The sequence below is a fragment of the Trichechus manatus genome, unplaced genomic scaffold (assembly GCF_000243295.1).
Source record: "Trichechus manatus latirostris isolate Lorelei unplaced genomic scaffold, TriManLat1.0 scaffold00223, whole genome shotgun sequence".
Classification (NCBI taxonomy): Eukaryota; Metazoa; Chordata; class Mammalia; order Sirenia; family Trichechidae; genus Trichechus; species Trichechus manatus.
Window position 1 is genome coordinate 2,673,511 of NW_004444159.1, and position 24,553 is coordinate 2,698,063.

At 37.4% G+C, this 24,553-nt stretch overlaps 1 protein-coding gene across 1 annotated transcript in view; it reads left to right on the top strand.

The window, feature by feature from the left end:
- SSR1 (signal sequence receptor subunit 1) overlaps positions 1–23,498 on the top strand; it is a 30,392-nt gene extending 6,894 nt beyond the window's left edge. The window contains exons 4-8 of the mRNA XM_004388943.3: positions 1,414–1,676; positions 4,364–4,440; positions 5,219–5,297; positions 6,818–6,911; positions 15,342–23,498. Coding sequence (XP_004389000.1) covers positions 1,414–1,676; positions 4,364–4,440; positions 5,219–5,297; positions 6,818–6,911; positions 15,342–15,409 — 581 coding nt within the window. The 3' untranslated portion in view covers positions 15,410–23,498. The remainder of the gene's footprint in view (positions 1–1,413; positions 1,677–4,363; positions 4,441–5,218; positions 5,298–6,817; positions 6,912–15,341) is intronic.
- The last annotated feature ends 1,055 nt before the right edge of the window (positions 23,499–24,553 follow it).

The following is a 24,553-nucleotide window of genomic DNA, read 5'->3' on the forward strand; positions in this document are numbered from 1 at the left end:
CCAGAAGAACTAGATGGTGCCCGGCTACCACCAATGACCACCCTGACAGGGAACACAACAGAGAGTCCCTGATGGAGCAGGAGAAAGGTGGGGTGCAGAACACAAATTCTAGTAAGAAGACCAGACTTAATTGTCTGACTGAGACTGGAGGAACCTCAGAAAGCATGGCCCCCGGTTTCTCTTATCAGCCCAGAACTAAAACAATTTCCAAGGCCAACTCTTCAGACAAAGATTAGACTGGACTGTGGGACATAAAATGATACTCGTGAAGAGTGTTTCTTAGCTCAAGTAGATACATGAGACTAAACGGGCAGCTTGTGTCCAGAGGTGAGATGAGAAGGCAGAGAGGGTCAGGAGCTGGTTGAATGGACACGAGAAATCGGGGTTGGAAGGGAGGAGTGTGCTGTCACAGTATAGGGAGAGCAGCTAGGATCACGTAACAATGTATAATTTTTTGTATAAGAGACTATCTTGAAATGTAAACTTTCACTTAAACTGCAACAATAAAAAAAAAATGGGAAAAAAAAAGCACACACACAAAAATAACCCCGTGAACATTGTTACTATTGTTATTCCCATCTTATAGATAAGGAAACGGGGGTTTAGAGAGGTCACAAAAGTTGTCCAGAGTTAAATAACCCAGTTAGTAAATAGTTCGTGGAGACTGGATGCAGACCCAGATTTGTCTAACCCCAAAACCTGCGAGGCTCTGGGTGAGTCTCAGCTCTGTTGAGTACAATACAGTTTACTGAGGACTTCATATTAGAAGTTGTGAATTTTCTTCATCTTCTCAATGTTCTGTTTTACTCCTATGTACTTTTGAACCATACACCTAAAAAAGTGTAATTGATTAAAAGTTTTTTTTTCCTGTTTTTGTAGCTGTCTGGGTCTTAGCTTCAGATTTGCATTTTGACTGATTATTTAAAGTGCATAGGCATTGCCTGATTGACTTTATATGATACAATGAATATTACAGTTTCAGATAGATTGAATGGATCTCTTAATAGACTTTATCTTTTTGTCATTTTGATCTGTATTATTTGCACAGAGAACAGATACTGAATTGGAGGGGAAGATGACTTCATTACTAAGCCATGTGTCCCACTGCATGATAATCTTACTACCAGAAGTACACAACTCTTTCTTAGATCACGTAATTTGGATGAGATCTGGTCTGAAGCTGAGATACTCGGTTGCACTTTTAAGTTGGGATATTAGATGGAGTTAACAGACAAAACGGTTGGAATCAGCTCTAGTCAGTCACTAGCTAGTGAAAAACTCTTTTGAAAAGACTTCTGAAGATAGAGTCCACGCTCAGCAGGAAGAGGTGCCAGAATCCACTAGTAATAGCTACTTTTTATTTTGTACGTTTTGAGTGTTTTCTAATTTTTCTGTCTCTATTTTGTTTCTTAGATTTTCCAGCAAATAACATTGTGAAGTTCCTGGTAGGCTTTACAAACAAGGGTACAGAAGACTTTGTTGTTGAATCTCTAGATGCCTCATTCCGCTATCCTCAGGACTACCAGTTTTATATCCAGAATTTCACAGCTCTTCCTCTGAACACTGTAGTGCCACCCCAGAGACAGGCAACTTTTGAGTATTCCTTCATTCCTGCAGAACCCATGGGTGGCCGACCCTTTGGTCTAGTCATCAATCTGAACTACAAAGATTTGAATGTAAGGCCTTCTAAACCTTCATTTATTTAAAGAGATACAGATAGATGGGGAAAACTGACATTGCTTTATAAATAACTCCCGTATTTGTTCATTCACGTGCTTGTTTTGTGGTTGGAACTGTGTGATAAAACACCAGGGAGGCACAGATAGATTGCATATCTCTGTCTTTAGGTCTCTACATCCATAAACAGGTACTATTGCAGAGTGGTAAGTGATACAGGCTGGAGATAGGTGTGCCCTGCTGTACTGTGACTTCAGCTGTGTCTTAAAAGGAAAAGAAGCAGTAAGCCACCCAGTGGAGTGTACTCCTTATTCAGACGTTAATGCATGTTAAGTGATTTGGTTTGTACTTTTGTTGCTTGCATTTTTGCCCATTTTACTGGCGCTATTTATAAGTTCAGAGCCCTGGTGGTGCAGTGGTTAAGCACTCACCTGTTAACCAAAAGGTCAGCGGTTCAAACCCACCAGCCACTTCACAAGAGAAAGATGTGGCAGTCTGCTTCCGTAAAGATTACAGCCTTGGAAACCCTATGGGGCAGTTCTGCTCTGTCCTGTAGAGTCACTATGAGTCAGAATTGACTAGATGACAATGGGTTTTTGTTTTGGTATTTTTAAGTTTTAAGGACTTTCTGGAACTGTTCCATCATTTTATATACTCATGAATAAAATATAAACAAATATTTTTAAGGTAGTTTTAAGAGCACAGTTTATTGTTTAGTTTTAATTTATGGGAACCAAATAGTCTAATTCAAGCTCTGAGGTCATTCTGATGATGTTTGCTATGTATATTATATATCCAATGAATGAGAGAAACCTGCTAGAATTTTACTGCTGGGAGTTGACCTCTTAATGCCAACTCTTCTATCCTCCTTCAGTTGAGCGCACGTTAAACCGTTTCTTTTTCAAAAATTTTTCAGAGAAGAAAATTTCATCCTCTCTTGGAAGCTTGTACAGTCTTTCAATCACCCCAGTGTCAACATGTCTCCCTTATGTCTGAGTTAAATTTCTCTTACTGTAATTAGGTTTTCTTTTTGTACTTAGAAGAGGGGAGGAAGGATTTTTCATCCTTCTGTCTGCAAAATAATGTATTAAACTTCAATTTTATAGTTAAATAGCTTGGATAATTATCTGTTTCATCTTGTTTTTAAGTAAAATTAAAGTTAATCCAACAGACCATGGTCTTGTGGGACAACTCAGTCAATTGATGTAGCATAGTTCATAAAGATAATATTCTACTTGCTAGTTTGGTGAGTAGCATCTAGGGTCTTAAAAGCTTGCAGGCGACCATCTAACATACAACTGTTGGTCTCTGCTTGTCTGGAACAAAAGAATGAAGGAAACCAAAGACTCAAAGAAGAAACTAGTCCACAGGACTAATAGCCCACATGAGCCACGGCCTCATCTAGCCTGAGACTAGAAGAACTAGATGATACCCGGCTACCACTACCGATGGTTCTGACCAGGGACACAATAGGAGGTCCTGGATAGAAAGGGAGAGAAATGTAGGAAAAAAACTCAAATTCCTAAAAATGGCCAGACTTATTGGACTGATAGAGACTAGAGGAACCCCTAAAACTATCGCCTTGAGACACTCTTTTAACCTGGAACTGAAGCCAGTCCAAATGGTCACCTTTCATCCAAATAATAGATTGGCTTATAAAATAGGCAGTATCACTAATGAGTACTGCGCTGCCTTCAATAATCAGCTATGTGAGACCTAACGGTCAGCGTTTACCCTAAAACAAAGGTGAGAAGCTAAGGAGGGGCAGGAGAACTAGATTAATAGAGAACAAAAAGTGGAAAGAATGAAAATGCAGACATTGTGAAAAATTTAACCACTGTCATGGAACAAGTTGTATAAAAATTGTTAATGGGAACCTCATTTGCTATGTAAACTTTCAACTAAAACACGGTGAAATATTTTTTTTAAAAAGTTAATCCAGCAGGCATATATATAGTTTCAGTTCCATTTTGATTGTTATTTTCACTGGTGTGTTCTGATTCATGGAATTGTCTAAGTAGAGGAATGCAAATTGAAGGATGTTGAAGTGAAACTTACAATTAGAGTTTAGCAGTAGATGACAATTTTGAAAAAGTACTACTTTTGTGTGAAGCATCAAACATTCAGACAGCCATCTCTGTATTGTCCCAGTGATTGAAAACTGAAATGGTATTGAACTAACAGAATTGTTTCTGACTGATAAAAGATCACAACAGAAAGATACTTGGAAGGTGGTAAAAATTAGCAGTCCATTTATTACAAAGAAATCAGTTTTCAGTCCATTGTTAATTGAGAACATGAATTTAACTTTTGTTCAAGTCTATTTCTTAGAATGATCTACTACTGTAGCATTTTCATGTTTTTCTTCATTGTTTGCTAGTAACAGGAGCTGGGATTTCTTGTTTTTATTTCCTGGTTTCTCACACCACCTACCCACCCTTCCCAAAAAGAAAGTGAGGGACAGCTTTGGCCAAGTTGGAGATGTTTTTATTTTGTAGGAGAAGGTAGCATGGTAAAGTTGAGTCCCTGCAGTTACGTATTCATCTCTGTTGAGTCTTACTGACCTTCTGAGTGATGAGAAAACTATAGGTCTCTCTCTTTTAGGGAATTGTTGTTAGGAAATCTTGTTGGCTTTCATTTTTTCAATACATTTCAGTGTTGTTTTTTGGTTTGGTCTTTTAAACAGGGTAATGTATTCCAAGATGCTGTCTTCAATCAAACAGTTACAATTATTGAAAGAGAGGATGGGTTAGACGGAGAAACGTAAGTGAAAGTTACAATACTAAGTAGGTCTTGATTTTGTAAACTAGGATTAGAAAGCTTGCTCGTGTCAACATATTTTTTAGGTGGTAAAAATTGTATAGACTGTGTACATTTAGTGAAACCCTGATGATGCAGTCTGTACTTTAGATGATTCTTACAACTATAAATACCAGGTTAGAAAAGATAGTTAAAACAGACAAAAATTTTTTTAAGTAATTAGCTCTCAGTTCTTTCTGAATTCTTTTCCACGCCATGCTCTCAAACTGACCACCAGCCTAAGCTAAGTTGCACACCTCTAAAATTGCTATTGAAAACAAATTAGAAGATTTCATCTTGAAAAATATTAGTGTTCTTTGCAGAGGTTTATATTATGAATGATGAGCCATCACGTACTGTATACTTAACATCTAAAGTGGTTGTTAAATTGTAGAAAATAATCTAATATTTGAAGGAGACAACAACCTCATGCAGCTGTTTTAAAACTGTTTGTGAGCCTTGAATTTAACATAGTTTATAAGTAATTGTGTTTTTGTAACATAATTTATAAGTAATTCATTTTAGATCATAGAATGGATTTTTTTTATTGACTAGTTACTCTTAAAGCTAAAGTAAACTTATAAAAATTAATATCTGAATCTAAGTTGAGTTAAAAAATACTTTTTTTTTTTCCCTCACAGTTATTTGGAAAGTTTGTATCATGTGTTAGGATTATAGTTGTAATTAGCTATGGTATTTCCTATTAATTGAAGCAAATGTGTATTTTCTTTTTTTCTATCAGAATCTTTATGTATATGTTCCTTGCTGGTCTTGGGCTACTGGTTGTTGTTGGCCTTCATCAGCTCCTAGAATCTAGAAAGGTAATCATAGCTGAGCGCTCTAGGTTTGTATACTTCCAGCTGTGCTGTACCTTTTTAACAGAAAACCTGAACAAGAGACTCAAATTCAGATTTCATTTTTCCATGTGTTACATGTTTCCATGGATACGTTATTTTGTACGTAAGCAACTCAGTTTTCAGTATATTTGCTTTAAATGATAGAGATAATTTAAACTATAGATATAGGTCCTAAGCAATTAAAGGCGGCCTTTCATTTGTAAAGGAGCCCTGGTGGCACAGTGGTTAAGAGCTTGGCTGCTACCCAAAAGGCAGGCATTTTGAATCCACCAGCCGCTCCTTGGAAACTCTGTGGGACAGTTCTGCCCTGTCCTATCGGGTCACTATGAGTTGGAATCAACTCAACAGCAAGGGGTTTGGTTTTTGGTTGGTTTTATTTGAAAAAGAGCTTGGCTGTATTTGTTCTATCAGTGGACATTTTTTGTTAGGGTAGTAAAATGGCAACAGCAAAGTATCTGCTGTAACCATGGTTCTCACTCTGGACTTGGTAGCTGTTTCTTCCACCGCGTCCTCATTGCAATTCTTCTCTTCCCCTTCTCCCTCATCCTCCACCCTCAGCCCCTACAAAACAAACAAGAACCAAAAATACACTATTCCTCTCAGTGGAAAAGTATAGTACAATTTATTTCTGTCAAATTTATATTAAAATTAGCAGTAAGTGTTATGAATAGGCACTTTGTTTTTAAAACAGAAATAAAATGGTAAATTGCATAACTTTCTTTGCCACATTTTCATAATAGCGTTTTTGCTATAACTTTGAGTATTGGGTACCACTGCATTGCCATTTTTTTTCCCCATTTGAATGGAGCGATTTTTTAATTATCTTTCTGTGTATTCAGAATCTAATTTGTAGACTTGTATAGTTAATAATCTATTTTTTGCATAGATCACTTTGAGGGTATTTGTTTTTAAGACAAGGGAGGGCCTAAAGAATGGAATTGAATAACTTTTTTACTTTCTAGTCATTTTGCTACAGATACTCTTGGAAGAAAGTTTGAGGTTACAGCTTAAATGAGTTTTTATGTTTTTGTTTTATCTATGCCAATTTTTAGTGTATTCAGCTGACAGTTCAGAAACTGCATTCCTATAACAGTCCAGTAATTATCCTGAATTTTGCTGAATGTAGAAATAAATTTATTTTTTATTAAATTTGATTCTCAAAGGGAAAGAAAACTATTGTATAAATAGAATTTCTCATTTGGTTCACCAATTGTATAGTATATGAAGCTTTACAGCAAAGGAAAAGATACCTGTAGCCTGAGAATAAATAATTATTGTGGGGATTTATTCTGTTCTTTATATAGATGGTGCTAGATATGATTTTTCCCCTCTAATTAATAAAATATTTGAGTAAGAATGTTTTAAAACTGGAAAAGAATATATTTATCTCTACCGAGATATTTAGATTAAGTATGTTGATTTTTAAAAAGTATAATAAATGTCATAATGGGAATCCTTTAAAATATGTTTCCATGTCTTTTTAGCGCAAGAGACCCATACAGAAAGTAGAAATGGGTACGTCAAATCAGAATGATGTTGATATGAGTTGGATTCCTCAGGAAACTTTGAATCAGATCAGTAAGTACTCTTAAAACTTTGCTCGGAAGTTTCTCTTAATATCTTAGATTTAGCCAAAAATGCTTGGTCGATACCATTTGAAATTTGTCTCTCCATTACTTCTTTAGAATCTAGTATAATGATTATGAAGATTTTTAGTCAATGTGGTTTTTTTAATACTTTAGTTTAGAAATACTTCCAGTCGTGCGATTTATTTACAAATGTGTGGATTCTCTATATTCCTAATCTTTTTCCTGTCTCTTTTTTTTCCTGTTGCTTCAGTGCAGAGTAGAAGAGGTGAGGCAGTTTTTTTAATGGGGTTTCAATAATATTGGGGGCTCTTGCATAGCATGTGACTACAGCAAGTTTAATGAATGATAGAATGGTTTTTGAATACTGTGTTTACTGGAAAGACTACTCACTACAGCTTGAAAGAATAAACCTAAAATAATATCCAACAGATATATTCCAGTTCTATTACATACGCAATTCGTTAAAATATTGATCTGTAAAAAGAATTTTTTTTTTCTAATTGTAGAAGAACTTTTTAAAAAACATTTGTTACAAAAGCAATATGAGCTTATTGTAAAAAACGAAGCAGTACAGAAGTGAAAAGCTAAGATTGCCACCTGGCTCCACTAATCCCACTTCGGTGTTAAGTTTGTATATTATTCCAAGTATTTTCTATGCATATATAAGCATACATGTTTGTGGTTTCTATGTGAGTGTTTCGCACAAATGAGATCATACTGTTCATACTTGATTTTTCGTGCCTTGGATGTCTTTATGCTAGTTACATATTTCTTTACTTCATTCTTTTAATAACTGCATAATATGCCTACACATACATGTGTCCTAATAGATTAAACCTATTTTATATTGAAGGATATTTAAGTTATTTTCAGTCTTTCACTGTTGCAAATAACACTATAATATTTTTATATATAAATTTGTAGGATACGTCCTTAAAAGTGGAATAGCTAGGTTGAAGGTTGTATGTATTTAAATTATGGAAAGTGTCACGTTTGCCTCCCAAAAGATAGGGCCAGTTTGTGTTCTTAAAAGTGTACAATATTGCTTGCTTCTCTACCCTCACTAATCATTCTCAGGTATTATCAAATGTTTTAGTCCGTCAGTATGTTACATAAGAAATAGCATGTCATCATTTTTAAATTTATATTTCTTAAGCGTGAGGTTGGACTTCCTTACGCTTAAATTTGTTGACCATTTAGTATTTCATTTCCTGGGAATTGGTTGTTCAAGTCCTTTCCAGTTTTGAAAATTGAATTTTCTTTTTTTTTTTTTAATTGCTTCCTGTGGTCTCTCTGTATTGAAACATAATTACAGTGTGATAGGCACTTTATTACAAGTGGACCCAGAGTAATGAGAGCACGGGAGGGACCTTCTCCCTCCAGGAAAGCTTGGAAAGGATTCACAGGAGGAGTTCACATCATGAAAGGTTGGCGATAAGGAGTCTTCAAGGTTTTATGTGCTAGGCTAAGGACAGTTGACTTATCTTCTAGGTAAAAGGGAGCCATTGGACACTTTAGAGCAGAGAAGTTACATATTTGTGTTTCAAAGGAAATTATAGTTTTGATGGCTGGCAAGCAGGAGCTACTGGAAGCAGGGATACCATCTGGATGATTTCCGTAAAACATGTGAGAAACCACTGGGGCCTAAGCTAAGGCAGTAGGGATGGGAGTAAAAAAGTAGAAAGATGTTTCAGAAGTGGAGCAGACAGGACTTGGGGCAACTTTTTGAGTGAAATGTACTCTGAGCTTAGGCCACTGAGTGGCAGATGGTACCATTAATGTGTTGGAGATTACAGGACGGGGAGCACATATGATAAGGAGAGGTGAGTTTAGATTAGGTCTGAGAGGGGCCCATGGACACCAAGATAAGGCTGTGCAGTAAGCATTTGAAAGTTCCATTTTAGAGCACACGAATAGAGATTTCGAAGACATTGGGACGTGCGGCAGAAGTGGTCATAGCTGAAGTCACCGGAGTGAATCATCTTTCTCTGTCAGGACAGATTTATCATCCTGACATGCAGTCCAGCAAAAAATCGAACTGGGTGGAAGTGTATGTGGACCATGACCTGTTTATAGTTCATCAGAATCTCTCAGGAAGTTATGGTTTATGTTTAAAATGCAAGTTATTCAAAAATAGTTAAATTTTAAATGTCTACACAGAATTAGCTGTACCTGTATCTGCATAAAAACTGTTAATTAAAAACTGAAGTCATGGCAACAGCTATGGAGCCACCCTCCCAAAAAAATTCTTACATGACAAAAATATTGGGATGTTGGTTTTATAATATGTCTCCCTGACATTGTCATCCATGAACTTAAAAGCTGAGAATTATCACACTTATAGAGCAAAATTCAAATTATGTATTATATTTTTCAGTCTACGTATATTGAGTACTGTGTCGTAATACTATGCTAGGTTCTGAGTGGTATGTTATAAGAAGTTTAGAATATTACTGTTCTCTCAGGGATATACATTTCTACTTAAAGAAATAAAGCATGTTTATGATATAGTTGAATAATCAGAGACAGTATGTGATTATGTGCTAAAATGAGTAATATGAACAACTTGGAAGTTAGGAAAAGGGATCCTGTACAGTCAGGAGAGGGCTTACAGACGGAAAGAATTTAACAGACTTTTGGATGCCTTCTGTGTACTCGGCGTTCACTTGCAAGGTAAATTGCTGTCTGTATTTACTGCTGAGAAAATTACTCCTCAGAAAAATCAACTTGCCAGGACTCACAACTAGATTTGTCTCCTTTTAAAGTCCATGTATTTTCTAATACATCATGCCAGAGAGGTGAGACTTAATACTCAGAGATGGCTGGAATTAAAAGCACTAAACATTCTTTAATGAAACTTGCTTATCTTACTCAAAATCTGATTGTGCAACCTGAGTTTGTTTTAGGACCATGGGTACTGATCTTACCACCGAAGACCCTTTTATTATTCTTCTCTTTCATTTTCTTTTTAAATAAATCCTTGGTTTGAAGATTTTTCACAAAATAGTAGAGCTTCTGAACAGCATGAGCTAATCAGAATTATCCAATTAAGATGCTAAAATTTTTATCAAATTCAAGGAACTTTTGCTGCATTGCCTACTACAAGTTTATCTCAGAAATTACTCATTGTTTTTGGAAATTTGAAACTAGCTGGAAGACAGACACCTCACTCACACATAAACACACTCCTTTCTCCCGGTTACTGCTTTTAACAAACCCTGAGTCGTGATCCCAGATCAGGAGCCTTGTTCTGTGGAATCAAAGGAGCCCTGCAGGCATTTCAGAGTTAGGGGAATAAAGGTGAAGGAGAATGAAAGGTGTGAAAAAATAAGTATGGTTGCACAGACATGATTATTTGCTCTTTTAGAGTGTAGGTTTCTTTTTTCTATACAAAAGTCATTTATTTAAGTTTCTTTTTTAATGCTGAGATATTTTTAAGTTACAGATAAAATGACACACTACCCTTAAGATATTTCAGTTGTGAAAGAAATGATATTTTCCTAATTGAAACATTATGACACACAAAGGATTGATCATTTTATTAATTATATATAATAACCAGTCCATGTTGAAATTTCTCCAGTTGTTTCAAAAATGTCCTTTACCAGCTGGTTGCCCACACCAAGATCCAACACACGATGATGCATTGCATCTGGTTGTTATATCTCTTAGGTCCCTTTTAAATTACAACAGCTCAAGAGATGTGTCACTTGTCCTGTATGAAAGTGCTTTTCAGACTTCACTGTGTATACAAATTATTACAGATTGGGATTCAGTAGCTCTGAGGTGGAGCCTGAGACTCTGCATTTCTCATAGGCACCCCGATATTGCTGAGGCTACTGGTCCATGGACCTCATGGAGTAATAACAGTAAAAAAGCCCACCTTCCAAATTTATTTTACTGTTTTTGCCTGGTATCTTTTAGCTAAAATTTATTTAAAGTGGAATTAAATCTATAGGCTTGATTAGATTGAAGTTAATCATTTTTAGCTAATAGTGTACATCGTAGGTAATATGTGCTTCGTTCTGCATCACATCAAGAAACTATCAGATTTATCACATCACAAAACAGTATCAGATTGTTGTTAGATGCTGTTGAGTCGGTTTCGACTCATAGTGACCCCATGTAACAGAATAGAGCTGCCCCCTAGCATTTTCTAGGGGGCTAGAAAAAGAGAAAATCCAGGTTTCTAGAACTAGCATTAACATAATATGTGGCCTTCATACAAATTAGAAAAAAGTATGTTTTCTGCAGGAGGCATTCATAGATTTGCGCTCTCCCCATCTCCCCAGGGAGACAAGGACTTGGTGTGGCCAATTTATTGGGGCATAGTAAGTCCCTACAAGGAGCCCTGGTGGCACAGTGGTTAAGGGCTTGGCTGCTACCCAAAATGTTGGTGGTTCAAACCCACCAGATGTGGCAGTCCACTTCTATAAAGATTTCAGTCTTGAAAACTATGGGGCAGTTCTGTAGGGTCATTATGAGTCAGAGTCGACTCAATGGAAATGGGTTTGGTTTGGTTTTTGTTTAATATTCACAGGAGCAGATCACCAGGTCTTTTTTTGTGGAGCCGCTAGATGGGCTCATACCGTCTACCTTTCAGTTAGCAGCCAAATGCTTAACCATTGGGCCACCAGGGCTCCTTGTCCCATGATCAGCACTAGATTGGGGTGGTAGCTGCATGATCTTTTTATGGTGAGGTTAGGTCTTTCCTCTTGCATCATAGAAGTTATCTGTGTGGCGTTGCCTTGGCATGACACACCACCAGTTGATGATCCCTGCATGCACAGTAATGTTATCAGAGGTTGTTAATGATGATTTTTGCAATTGTAATATCTTCTGCTTTGACTAGCTATCATTCTCTTTAAAATAGAGCTTTTCTTCATCAGCCGGGGCTTTCTGGTTACCCTAAAAGACAGTTCCTACTGGAAAGACAGTATAAATGCTTAATGTATTTCCCTTCATTTACCAATTCTTTTAAAGTAAGGAGTTGTTTCCAAAGCTAGACAAATGGTAGCAAATGAATTTTTTCTAGTTTTCTCTTTTGTTTTTTAATGATCTTACATAAACTCAAGTGTTCGTAGAATTGGTGTCTTTTAGTCAAGTATATTGTTTTGATGCTCAAATTGTTACAATTTTGGCTACTGGGAGCCCCTTCGAGGTGTCTCAATCTTATCCCTTTGATCTTTGACCGATCCCTGGCTTGCTGGCTCAACAAGATAATCCAAACTCATTTTGTACCTTCTCTCCCCTAGATATGGAGTTAGCCATTTCTCCAAGGATCCCTGGATGATATTAGAAACTAAAATCTATACTCTAGGGACGTGATTTATACCGGGTGACATTGTTTCTAGGCCTTCATGTGAACTGAGATGGCAAATACATATGTTTTTTTAATCATGAATTCATATTTATATTTGCAATTTACCTTTAACATTAATATTTTTGCTTAATTTTATATGCTTATATATTGTTTCTCTTCCACCTGGTTTTTTAGAGAAGTGGTTCTGAAACTTCAGCATGCGTCATAATCACCTGGAGGGCTTGTTAAACACAGATTGCTGGGCCACTCCTCCAGAGGTTCTGATTCAGTAGGTCTAGGGTAGGACCCAAGAATTTGCATGGACTACACTTTGAGAACCGTTGTCTTAGACGATATTCAAATATCAGTAGGGTCACCCATGGTGGACAAGTTTCAGCTGAGCTTCCAGGCTAAGACAGACTAGAAAGAGGGACCTGGCTGTCTGTTTCTGAAAGGAATTAGCCAGTGAAAACCTTATGAATAGCAGCGGAACATTGTGTGATACAGTGCTGGTAGTTGAGCCCCTCAGGTTGGAAAGTGCTCAGAGGATGCAGGAGGGTTCAGTCCCTGGAGAAAGACATGCTTGGTAAGGTGGAGGGTCAGCAAAAAAGAGGAAGACCCTTAATGAGATGGACTGACACAGTGGCTACAACAATGGGCTCAAGCATAACAAAGATTGTGAGAATGGCGCATGATTGGGCAGTGTTTCGTTCTGTTGTATGTAGGGTCACTACGAGTCGGGAGTAACTCCACGGCACCAGACAACAACAATATTTAATTTCGCAGGAGCTTTCTCATCTCTGTCTCACTCATTAGAATATAAGGGTAGGAGAGGTGGTTTGAAATAATTTGAGCCTTTTACTAAGCATTTTTTTCCTAATAACTTTGCATTTCAGATTAGGGTGCTTCCATATCCCTGAAGTTAGGAAAGTTAAAGTAAATGCATATAATTGGAAGTCTTTTTAACTGTGACAGATTAGCTGATTTTAACAGAAAAGCATGGGATCTTTGGTTAATACTGAAGTTTTAAATGTATACATAGGGAAACCTTAATGAGAAGCTGCAAGAATGAAGTCTTTTGTGTAATTTGAATTTCTTGTTAAGTCGGGGGCTAGTTAGAAAACTTATGACTTAAATCTCATTGATAAAAGTTATTTATATAGTACTACTCCCTAAGTAAGACAGGAAATTAGACTGGCTGTGCAGTCTAAGATAGGGGATCGGAGTGAATTTAAGTTTCTGGTAAAAATTTTTCCTTTGTTTCTTTCTAATAATGAAAAGAAATTCTAGTGACTTAAGATTTTACTATAACGAATTAGGTGAATTTTTAAAACATCTTTTAAATGGGCAGAGGAGAGATTTTCATGTCTGCCCAATTTATTCAACATCATTGGGGAGTGATGCGTTTTATTTTGCTTAAGTGATTTTTTTCCCCCATATAGTTTAAGCTTTCCTTTTAAAAGCTAAAATATTTTGGTCCTAAATAATTTATTGGATTTTTTTTTCTTTCATTTTTTTAGTTCTGAGGGGAGGTGTTAGGTGGGGAATTGTTTTTTGGTAGCTGAGAAGCATCATCATACACACAGCGGTTATTGTTCTTTGCTAAAACAAAATGCTGCTTTCTGACTATTTGGTATTTGGAGCCATTTTCCCAAAAGTTAAATGACCCCAAAATGCTATCTTACTCAGTTTCTCATTTGTCTGCTTCCTAACTTTGATGTGCTAGACACCAGAGAATCAGGGTTTTTAGACTCATGGTTAAGGTAAGCTGAATTGTCTGCCTTACTGTATGTTGAAAAGGGCACTCCAGGGCCTCAGAGGCCCCGTTTCATGTGTTCCCTTAGTTAAAGCCTTGTTGCAGGTGATTGAAATTGTTGGAAGTCAGTAATCACCACTTCACATCTACTTGTTCACAGTTGATAGTCATAGAGATAGCTACTTGATTCTAAAGTACTTTTTGAAGTACTGTTTTTTAACCCTCAAAGATTAGATTATATTCGGCATATTGGTTATTTTTAATTTTTTAAAAAATTGGTCAGTTGCATAAGGGCAGCAGTTCCTAGCCTTTTTTAGGTAACCTGTTTGAAAATTTGGTGAAAGTCATAGACTTTCTTCATCATAAAAATGCATCTGTGCTCAAACTTTTGAACTTGGTTTTAGTCAAGTTCAAAAACCCCCTATAGCCTGCCTATTACTAACCTATTTAATAGAGCACTGAGGTCAATTTTCATGTGATTTATAGACTCAGTCTTAACTCTTAAGCAGACTGTTTAAGCAGAATTTTTATTCTCTATTGTTGATAAACATTCACTATGTATATTTTAAATATAGATATAGTGATGTAATAATTTTGAAAAACAAAAACTAAGATGTTTTAGGTAGCTTTTTTGTCTTTCATATCATTACTCATGAAATGCTTACAAATGAATTGAACCCCATACTTTGGTGAAAACATCTTTTTTCGGTCCTTCACTTTTTAATGAAACTTACAGATGGCTTCTCATATCGGATAAAAGTAGAACTGATTGTTTCTGGTAAATAGACCCCAGTAAAAATTTAGCAGAGGAGATAAAGGGAAAGAAGTAAAAAGACGATGCTTGTGTGTGTAGGATAGTCTTTAGTATTGAAATATTGACTCATTTCCTTTATTCTGCTTATTCCAGGTAAATCTGTGAAATTCCCAGAAATTAAGCAAACTGCATGACTGCATTTGTAAATATTGAGTCTGTAATTTGTGACCAACATAAAATTTTTGACCTGCAAATTTCATACCTTTTTAAACTGTTTCTAAAAGTGTTTACTTAACGCATGTATAAACGTTAAATTGTAGAATTAAAGAATTTTTTTCATGGTGTCTTCAACATTACAGCAACCAGGATTAGATCTTTTTCCTCCTTACTACAAAAATGTTTCCTTTTAATGGAGGTTACTTCTTGAAGGATTATTTTAAAGATTATTTTAAAAACTGATAGCTAGGTAAGACGCATTTATTATTAGATGGTATTCTTGCGTGTGTGTGTTTAACTTAAAAGTTGAAGGAAATACTTTTTAAATACTTTTGAATCCAACATATTTATAATAGGTCAGCCAAGCTTAAAACTTTTTCTTTTCTTCCAGATAAAGCTTCACCAAGAAGGTTGCCCAGGAAACGGGCACAGAAGAGATCAGTGGGATCTGATGAGTAAATGTTCCTTTGTGCAACAATTCAGTCTTTACTTAACCTGCCCTAATATTTTTCGGCCTGATGAGAATTAGTGCAGCGAAGCCATATCACCATAGAAGGCGCCTGCTACTTATGTGTGGACCGAGCAATCAGAGTCTATGGCGATAATATTGCCGAAAGTGCACTGCATTCATTTTTCTAAAGTAACAAATTTGGTTTTTTTTTAAACCATTAAAATTTATGTGTGTGTGTGTGTGTATGTATGTGAGCAGTTGGTCTTACCAGAATCATTGTTGAACTACCTGAATGCCTTTAGAATACTCAACATAATGCTGTTGACTTGTCCCTATTGACATTTTCTGATATTCTCTCCCCCACAAACTCTGACTATTTGCCCAGTATGATTATAGCTGTCATGCTTTAGAATGTTTTAAAGAAAATAATTTATTTCTTCTTTAGAGTAGTTCACATCCCCTTTGCTGGCACAAAATTAGCATTTTGTTGTCATTGTTGCTGTTTTACAAGTAATATTCTAAAGGCACACACAGGAGTAGCTACTTTTTAGCAATAGAATTGTTTTGGTATTTTGCTGCTGTTTACTATAATGCGCACATTCAGAAAACTCAAATGAGCTCAAGGAATTTGGGGACCTTTAGCAACAAAATTGTGAAACATGAAAATTCTTCTGACTTTGATATCTAAAATTCTACCCCACCCTCCTTTTTTTGACAAACAGAAAGTAGTACCTGTGCAGACTGAGTTGTGTTGTCCGTCGTCGTCCTATTTTTGACCCAGAGGATAGCTCTGCAATGATTTTAGACTTACTTTTTAAAGAGACAGTTTTTCTCTCCTTAATAGAAACCTTGCTTTAAAAAAACTTTGTTAGTCTACAGACAAAGCAGAAAGTCAAGTTACAGGGCTAAAAATATATTCCAACTAATTCTGACGTGTAAAGGAAATGACTTTGATTTTTTTCGTTGTTGTTGTTGTTGTTAACTAATTATTTTTATCTAATCTTTTGGGTATTTTGGTTGTGGCATGAGCTTTTTTTTAATCTGAAAATTTTTAAAAATGTAAGCACTTAAGATTCTCGGAACCGAAATTAAATTGGACACCGTAAAATCCTCTTAGAGTTACTCTTGCTCTAGGTAGTAAATTAAGTTTAAATAAAGGGTAAAGTAAAATAGTAAGAACAAAGAAGATGGAAACGCCCCTCTGTCTTTAAGCCATATTCTCTCACATATATTTTTAAGGAAATGGTAAATGAAATGTTAGTGTCTGTTGAATTCCTGACCTGTCTTTAATTCTCCTTCTCTCTGTAATCCCCACCTATTTGAGCCAGAACCAATGACATTAGAATAGAAATTATTCTATGGTTCTTAATCATTTTGCAAGGAAGGGCTAAGATGTCAAATTCCCTATATTGACATTGCTAGACTATAAACTGTCCATACCTGTAATATGAAGTGTTTGAGTTTTTAATTGGGTTGTATGATCAGTAGTTCATTTTGAAAAAGCTTTATGAGATCTCAGAAATTGCATGGTTTGTTGTTTAACGTAATATAAGAGAGCCTCCACTTCCTCAAGGAATATATTCTAAAATATTTTTGCAAATGTCCAAATTGGTGAAACTACTAGAAAGTAATGCAGAGAAGTATGTAATTACAAAGTGTAAATAGCCTCTGGAGAGTTTTATTGAATACCTGGTAGCAAGCAGGTGGTGGCCATGCCACACTGAGTTCCAGCCGCCAGCACTTCTCCTCTGTGAACCTTACGTGCCAGCCCTTCCACCTCTTGAGGCTCAGGTCAGTGCCTCAGACACGTAGAATTTACTACCTGTCTCTCACTCTCTCTCTCTTTTTTTTGTAAGTATAGATTGGGAACAGTTGAAAACTCTTAAATCCACAGATGTCAGGGGTCTACTGTAGCATCAATAAGTATTTAGCAGAAACTAACTCCATAATGAATGGAATTCAGTTCCACACATGGTTGGTTCAAGCACACTTATAAGTAGCCTATGTTTTTTATGTCTTTTTTAAAATGTAAATATTTGGATGAATTTTTTGTTCGTTTTCTTATGTTCCTGTGCTGCACCAACCATGGTTTCAGAATTCACTTTTTGAACAGGTTGGTTTCATAATCTGTAAAATGAACTTAAGGATCTTGTGTATCATACCTGTCTCTCAGATGTGTGGGAATAATGTGTTCATAAAGCATGGATCCATCCTGGTTGTATAGCTTCATCATTCACTGTGGTCTGTCTTACGCAGTAGGTGGCTTCTAAGACTGTTCCTGCCCCGTCGTGTTGTCTGAGGAGGGGGAAATGGGAGAAGTGAGACCTCAAACTTAGAAACCTGAAGAAACATAGGAATCACAAGGAAAGGAACATTGACTTGACTTTGATGAGATTTTTCATCTTAAATTGAGAAAGTGGTGACTTTGATAGGAGGGAAAGGCAAATTTAGTCCTTAGAAAAAATATTTAAAAGCAGTTGCCTAAAAGGCATATTTGCAGTGAATTAAACTGAAATTGTATTTTGGCTCTTGGGGAGAGGAGGGACAGTGATGTGCACTGAAGCCTTTATTTAATGGCTCGTGTTATTTTGGAGGCACAGTAAATGAATGTAATAATAGGCAAGGCTACTTATAGCATTCATCTTTTCTAGTACAGTGATCTCCATACCCTTGGTATGAAGGAAAATGCTCTTGGTTAGTGCATTTGAATAGTGAAATAATTTAAGTAATTTACCACAGTTTTGGGTGGCATCATTTGTAGCTGTAGAGCTAAAATCAGTATATTTGCTCTAATTTTATTAAATAAAATCCTGGTTTGAACTACTGTCTCTGGTTTAGTGAAGAGCAACTTAGCATAAACAAGACCCTGTTACTAGTACAAGTGGAACATTAGGTTTGGTTGCTAAGCAGTTCCGGATGTCTATAAGAACATCATCCTTAGAAGATATTGGGAGGGACGAACAAAACTTAAGAACTAACTTAAAAACTTCTAAATAATAATTTCTTGAGGACTTCTATGAACTTTACTAATTAGCGTTTGTGTGGTGTTTCTATCTTTTTCATTTACGCAAAAGCATGGACTTTACAGTAATTAATTACATCACCTGAAGTTCTGGGGTCAGTTTTTCTTTTTTAGATTTTAGAATTATTTTGGAATATAGCTCTTAGGTTTGGGTACCATTTAACTGCTCTTGTAAAGCAGTGGGAAGGGAACGCATTTATTAAACATCAGCTGTGTGCGCGCTATTCTGATGGCCCTTTCCATTCATTGCCTCATAAACCTTCACAACAGCCCACTGAAGGAAGGTGATACTGTTCTCATTTTATAGATGAGAACAAAACCTCCTGAGTTTAAGAAGCTTGCTCAAGGTTACATGTTAAATATGGATTCAGGGCTTATTCTAAAACTCACACGTTCTTTCCCCTGCACTGTGTTTAAGACAGAAATTTCATAAAACTAAGCATTTGAGCAGTTCATTAATACTTGCTGTTCCAGAATCCAGCACTCAGAAAGTTCAGATAACCTCAGTACTGAATGTACTACATCTATACTGTACCATAGCATATAAATACCAGTTAACCCCCCCAAAACCAAGCCCACTGCCATCGATTCTGACTCATAGCGACCCTGTAGGTCAGAGTACAACTGCCACATAGCGTTTCCAAGGCTGTAAATCTTTATGAAAGCAGGCTGCCACATCTTTCTCTCGCAGAGCAGCTGGTGGGTTTGAACCACCAACCTTCTGGTTAGCAGCCAAGCACTTTAACCACTGCGCCACCAGGGCTCCCTCAGGTAACCCCAGAACATTTTAAAAACCCATTATTGAACTACTATAAATTGATTTGTTTGTTAGTGTTTATGGTATGAATATTTAATTATTTGAAATTTGACACTTCATTTTTGTTATATGATTATTCAGTTATCCACAGCACCCTGTGAATCTCTGTTAATGACACAGTTCTTTAAATGTCCCGTTGACTAATAGAATCATGGTCTTTAAAAACATTTTCTTCAAGATAGATTTAATAGGTTGATTAGGTTTTCAAGTAGTAAAGAGTTGAAAGATGCATCTTTATATTAGAGATGAAAGAAAGTGAAGTAGTCGCCCTTGGGTTATATAACCCCTTAGTGGTAGAACTGGGATTACAAGTTAAGGCTTCTGTCTAGCCTTCATATCTGAATGGATGTCTAGTCTTGAAAAAGACTAGACATCGATTCAAATATGAATTTCTCTCAGGCATAATGGGGCCTGAGAACATCCAGTACCCTTAGAAAAGAAAGTCCATAAATCACAAAGACGATTTGTCTGTGCCTCCCTTTGTCCTCCTACTGTCCCTTATGCTGATTTCTGTCATGGTAGTTGGGACAGTTTGACACCTTGTTGACATGTCTGTTTGCCTCTGCTAGCCTGTGGACTCTCTGTCTTATCCTCAGTTTATAGTACATGATTATAATATGGAACCCTATCACTGTTTTTTAAAGAAAAGAAATGTGGGCTGGTTTTCATTTGCCGTTATCCCATGTGATTGAATGGTTCAGAAATATTCCTGGTGCTAACCCAGTATCGTTAGCATCCTGCCTCTCCCAGTCTGTAAGTCTGTGAGGTTGAACAGAGCAGTATGGCATGCTAGCCTAGAAGTTTGGAGACCTCTGGGTACTAGTAACAGTGTCCTTTGGAAGGCTGCTAATCTCCAATCTCCGTGTGTTCTTTTGTAAATTGAGTGATACTGGAGGTGTCAGTCCTAAATTGTCCAATTCTGTTACCTATACACCCTTGATAAAGTGTTACTGATTCTTCCTTTAAAATTTAGTTGTTGATGTAGCAAAAAGAAATAACTAAGGGATAGCATGGACTCTGGTGTCGTATTGCCTGGGTTCAAATTGCAGATCTCTTTTCGTAGAAGGCAAATTACATGACCTTACTGTTCTTCAGTTTGGGGGCCTGCTTCATAGGGTTGTTAGGAGTTAGTATATGTAATGTGCTGCCTGGCGCACGGTGAGTGGTTGATGTGATTGTTGTAAACTACCATAGTGTAATAACATGAATGTAATAACATGCTTCTTGTTATCCCATGAAGCTTAAGGGGGAGGAGTGTATAGTCCTTTTTGGACTTCATTGTGGAATAATAGTTGAATTCCACTGAATATACAAGCTAAATAGTGTTCTTTTTTTAACTAACGAATGAAAGTGTTAAGATGGGCCTGTAAGATGGCTGGCACTGGATTTAATAGTGAATATGACCAGAGTAATAAAGCCAGCAAGGGGAGTTGCTTTTGTAAGAGACCTGTTAGAACCTGCACATCCAGCTTGTGGCAGTCTTTCTCAGAATACTTGGCGAGTTCCCAGTGATGCCATTGCTGTCCACAGCATTTTTTAAACTCACCTCAGAATTTCAGCACAGACCAGGAGCAACCCAAGGCAAGTCGATCCCCTTTCTGCATAGTTAGGTTTTCTCCAGAAATCATACCAATCCAATCACCCATCTTAGTCACATTTGTCAAAATAGGTGCTTAAGGAGAAAAGGAGTTTGAGAAATACTTCAGTCAAGCAGAGTGCCATACTGAACAGATTTGTGTCAAGCATCTACTGTGCTCTTTTGCATACACTGTCATGGATCCTGACACTGCCCTGTATCACCCGATTGTCAGTGATGAAACAGCTCCGCAGAGCCCAGAGTCACTTGGCTCCTCAGATTTGGTCCCTTGCTGTTTCCGGCTTTGTTGGAATAAGGTCTGTTCAGTACTTTGACAGGGAGCACCTTCACATTTATACACAAAAGACAGTCACAGCACTTAGGATTTGCTTGATACTTTATATCCTGGTGCTTTGCATATTTTATGCAGCCACAGTCCGAAGTCAAACTACGTGCTCACCCTGGACAGTGGCTCTTTTAAGAGGACGCCTGGGTTAAAGCAGTTGGGGCCTCGGTACATAAGAAAACAAGATTTCATCCCCTTGATCTCTGCTTCTGAGCAGTTACTAATTAGAAGTTGCATGCGTTTTAAGGTTTTCAAGTTTGACCGTACGGTCTGGTGGCACTCTTTATGGTCTCCGCAGTGGGACGTAAGCTCTTGGCTCAGGCTGTAGTCCGTTCATCACGAGACCGAGTGGACAGTGGGCAGTCTGCTGATAAAACAGTGACTGCAGGATCGCTCCAAATGGCTGTGTGGGAATATTTTATCTTGACTTTTTCCTTGCTTGAATTCCACCTGAAAAATACATATCCAGTTTATACTAAAGACCCCTGCCTAGAAGTGCTTTGATTGCAGGAAGCATCACTAAGAATCTGTCACCCACTGGTCACTACAACGGCCTGATAGGTCGCATTTCCAGGACTAACCCTGCTTGTGGCGCTCTTGGTCATGTCTGCAGTGAACCATCCTGTGCTGACTGCAGTCTGCCCCAGGAGCTCAGCACTGTTCCTCTCTCTGTGGTTGACCCTCATTCATTGCCACCAGTTCCTGTCTGTTCAGATTCCTGAGAGACCTCTCTCTCTGCAGAGGTGTGCCTCCTTTCCCATCATCTCTCCATCGCTGGCTTCTCCCTGTTGGTGCTCACCTGTGCGAAACCTTCCTGTTTGGGTCTTCTGCAGGACCCTGTTGCCTCTGGCGGCATTCCTGTATTTGCTTGTTCCTCCTTTGTCAGAATAGCTCCTAGGCTATGGCTTCCTTTTCTTCACCAGGCTTTCGATCTTTTAAGTTTCCTTCAGTGTAGCTTCTGCCTCCAAATGCCTGCTCTCTCAGGATCTAACATCTCAGTATAAACTTGCCAGAGCCACCTTCAGTCTTGATTCCCAGGCCATGTGCATTTAACACGTTTGACCACCAGCCTGCAATCCTCCTGCTCTTCTCTGACCCTGCTCTTAGCCCCGTTCTCTTGTTAACAAACCCCACGCTCCTGACGCATTGTTCCTCTAAAGACTTGGGAGAGCTCGGCAGTTCTCTGCTGAGGAAGTAATCTTCTTAGTGTCATTCTAACTGCCTGTGGTTCATCTTCACTTCTGTTTGTTAATGTAACCTGAACTCAACATCTTAGATGTTTATTTCCCCCCTTAAAGCTCCCCCATCTAACTTATCACTGCTGAGTAACATGACTCTCCCATTTATCCAGGCTTAAATCTTAAGGGGCCCCTGGCACAATGTTCTGCACAGAGGTATTTAATAAGTGCTTACTGATTTTAGCTCTGCTGTGAGTGAGATTTTGCTTCTCTCCACTCTTCACGTCGAAATCTAACAATTTACAGAAGTTGGACGCAATCGGAATTCTTCACAGTAAAACAGTGATCCAGGAGGTAATTAGGGGTGAGTTTGGTAGGGGCAGAATACCTCTGGTTCAAAATATTTCTTTTCTATTACTTAATTGACTACAGAGGGGTTTGGGTTTGCTGTTTTAATTTTAGTGCCTGCAAACTGGAAATGTGGTTTTCTGGCCATGCATTTCAGTCAAATTCATTTATGACAAAATTTTTTTCTGCAGTGTGAGATTTTTTCTGGTGACAATGTCTGAGAATGTTATTTGGCTGTCTTGGGGTTGACTGTTTAAGAAAGTGGGGGTAATGAATTTGTAAAATTCCCGTGCAACTTTGAGAAATATTCCTGCTCTATGAGTATCCAGAAACCACATTTTTCCAGTGTGGTAAACCAAGGTGTACGTGAGCACTTTTCTTCCTTGGTTACTTTCATCATCTGACCTACTGCTTGAGCTGGTCTAGGCCAATTGCTGTCCGGTCTGATCCATCTTTGTACTTATTTATGCCTTAATTAAAGCTGATCTTGAAAGTATTTACATGCGATACAGAATGTTCTCTAAAGTGCCAGTGCTGTATTTCCACTGAGTCTTGAAGATGAGAAGCACAGAGTGAATCTAAAAAATTAAGTCAATAAACAAGAAAAGGAAAAATGAAAAACCCCAATTTTGATCTTAATTTCCCCCAGAAGTTGGAAAGAAGTTCAAACATTTTCTCTGCATATAAAATTTGGACAATTCAAATTTCACAGTAATGTTTTAAAATAAAGGTGATTTAAGACAAATCTTGCATATCTGGCTGTTAGCTAGTTTACTGTTCAAATATAATGGTCATAAGACACCTCTCCCCCCGCCCTACAGACACACACACCTGTGGAGAGTTTGGGGTTCCCGTGATTGTGCAGACTGCATAACCTGACAGCTCACACCGTTCTAAGCAAGCAGAGCTGGCTCTCGGATTTAACTTCCTTGGTCTTGTGTACCCAGTGAGTCAGTAGTAGCTAGGATTTCTTTCTCTTTAGGGTTTTATTTTGAGCAACAGAATTAAATGTGTTCTATCCAGTAACTTTTGGTTAGAGGCTGTGCAGACTTCAGAGAGTTTAATCTTTGTGACTGTGTATATGTTTTCAACTTTCTCTGCTGAAAGAAAAAAATGCTTTGAAGAATCAAAAAATATTTAACACAGTAAGAACCAGCGTTTTCGTTTCTTTTCTACAGTGCTTGAGACTCTCAGTATTAAATAAATTTCAGATTCATCTGAAGTCTAAAAGGAAATATACTAAAATGCTGAAGCAGTTTTTGTGTTAGGGTGGTGGTTTTGTGTTTTTGATTTTTTTTTCCCTTTTCAAAATGTTTGTAATGTGCTTATATTACTTTTATAATGGAAGAAATAAATGCAAGTGTTAAATTTACCCAAGACTCCTACAGTGAGTATAATAATCACAATGGGTGTAGACGGATTTTCTGTAGCCCAAGAAGAAAATGAGCCACTTTTTAAAACTTGGATGTACTGTCCCTGTTCAGAGAAAGTCAACACAGATTGTTAACAGTGAAATCTGTGAGAGCCAGAACTCTACGGGACTTCTTTGTTTTTCCAGGTCTTGAAAGTTTTCTGCCTTTGACAGGGTATGGTCACCACTTCCCTGTTGCGCTCTATTTTGTGGAAAATATTTGTTTTCCTTCTCTGACAGGTTCCTGCATTACACAGGTTCCAGCTTTCACAGGTTTTACTGTAATAGAAAAGTATTTTTCTTTTAAAGGAGCACAGACTCCCCATATGTTATTTTGAAAGTAGTGAAACTTCCCATATCTACTGTTCGGTTGGTGCCAGGCACTGCTTATCTTATTGTATGCTCTCCCTCTTGTGCCCAGGGGCCATTGCCTCACGGTCCTTATCTACACTGC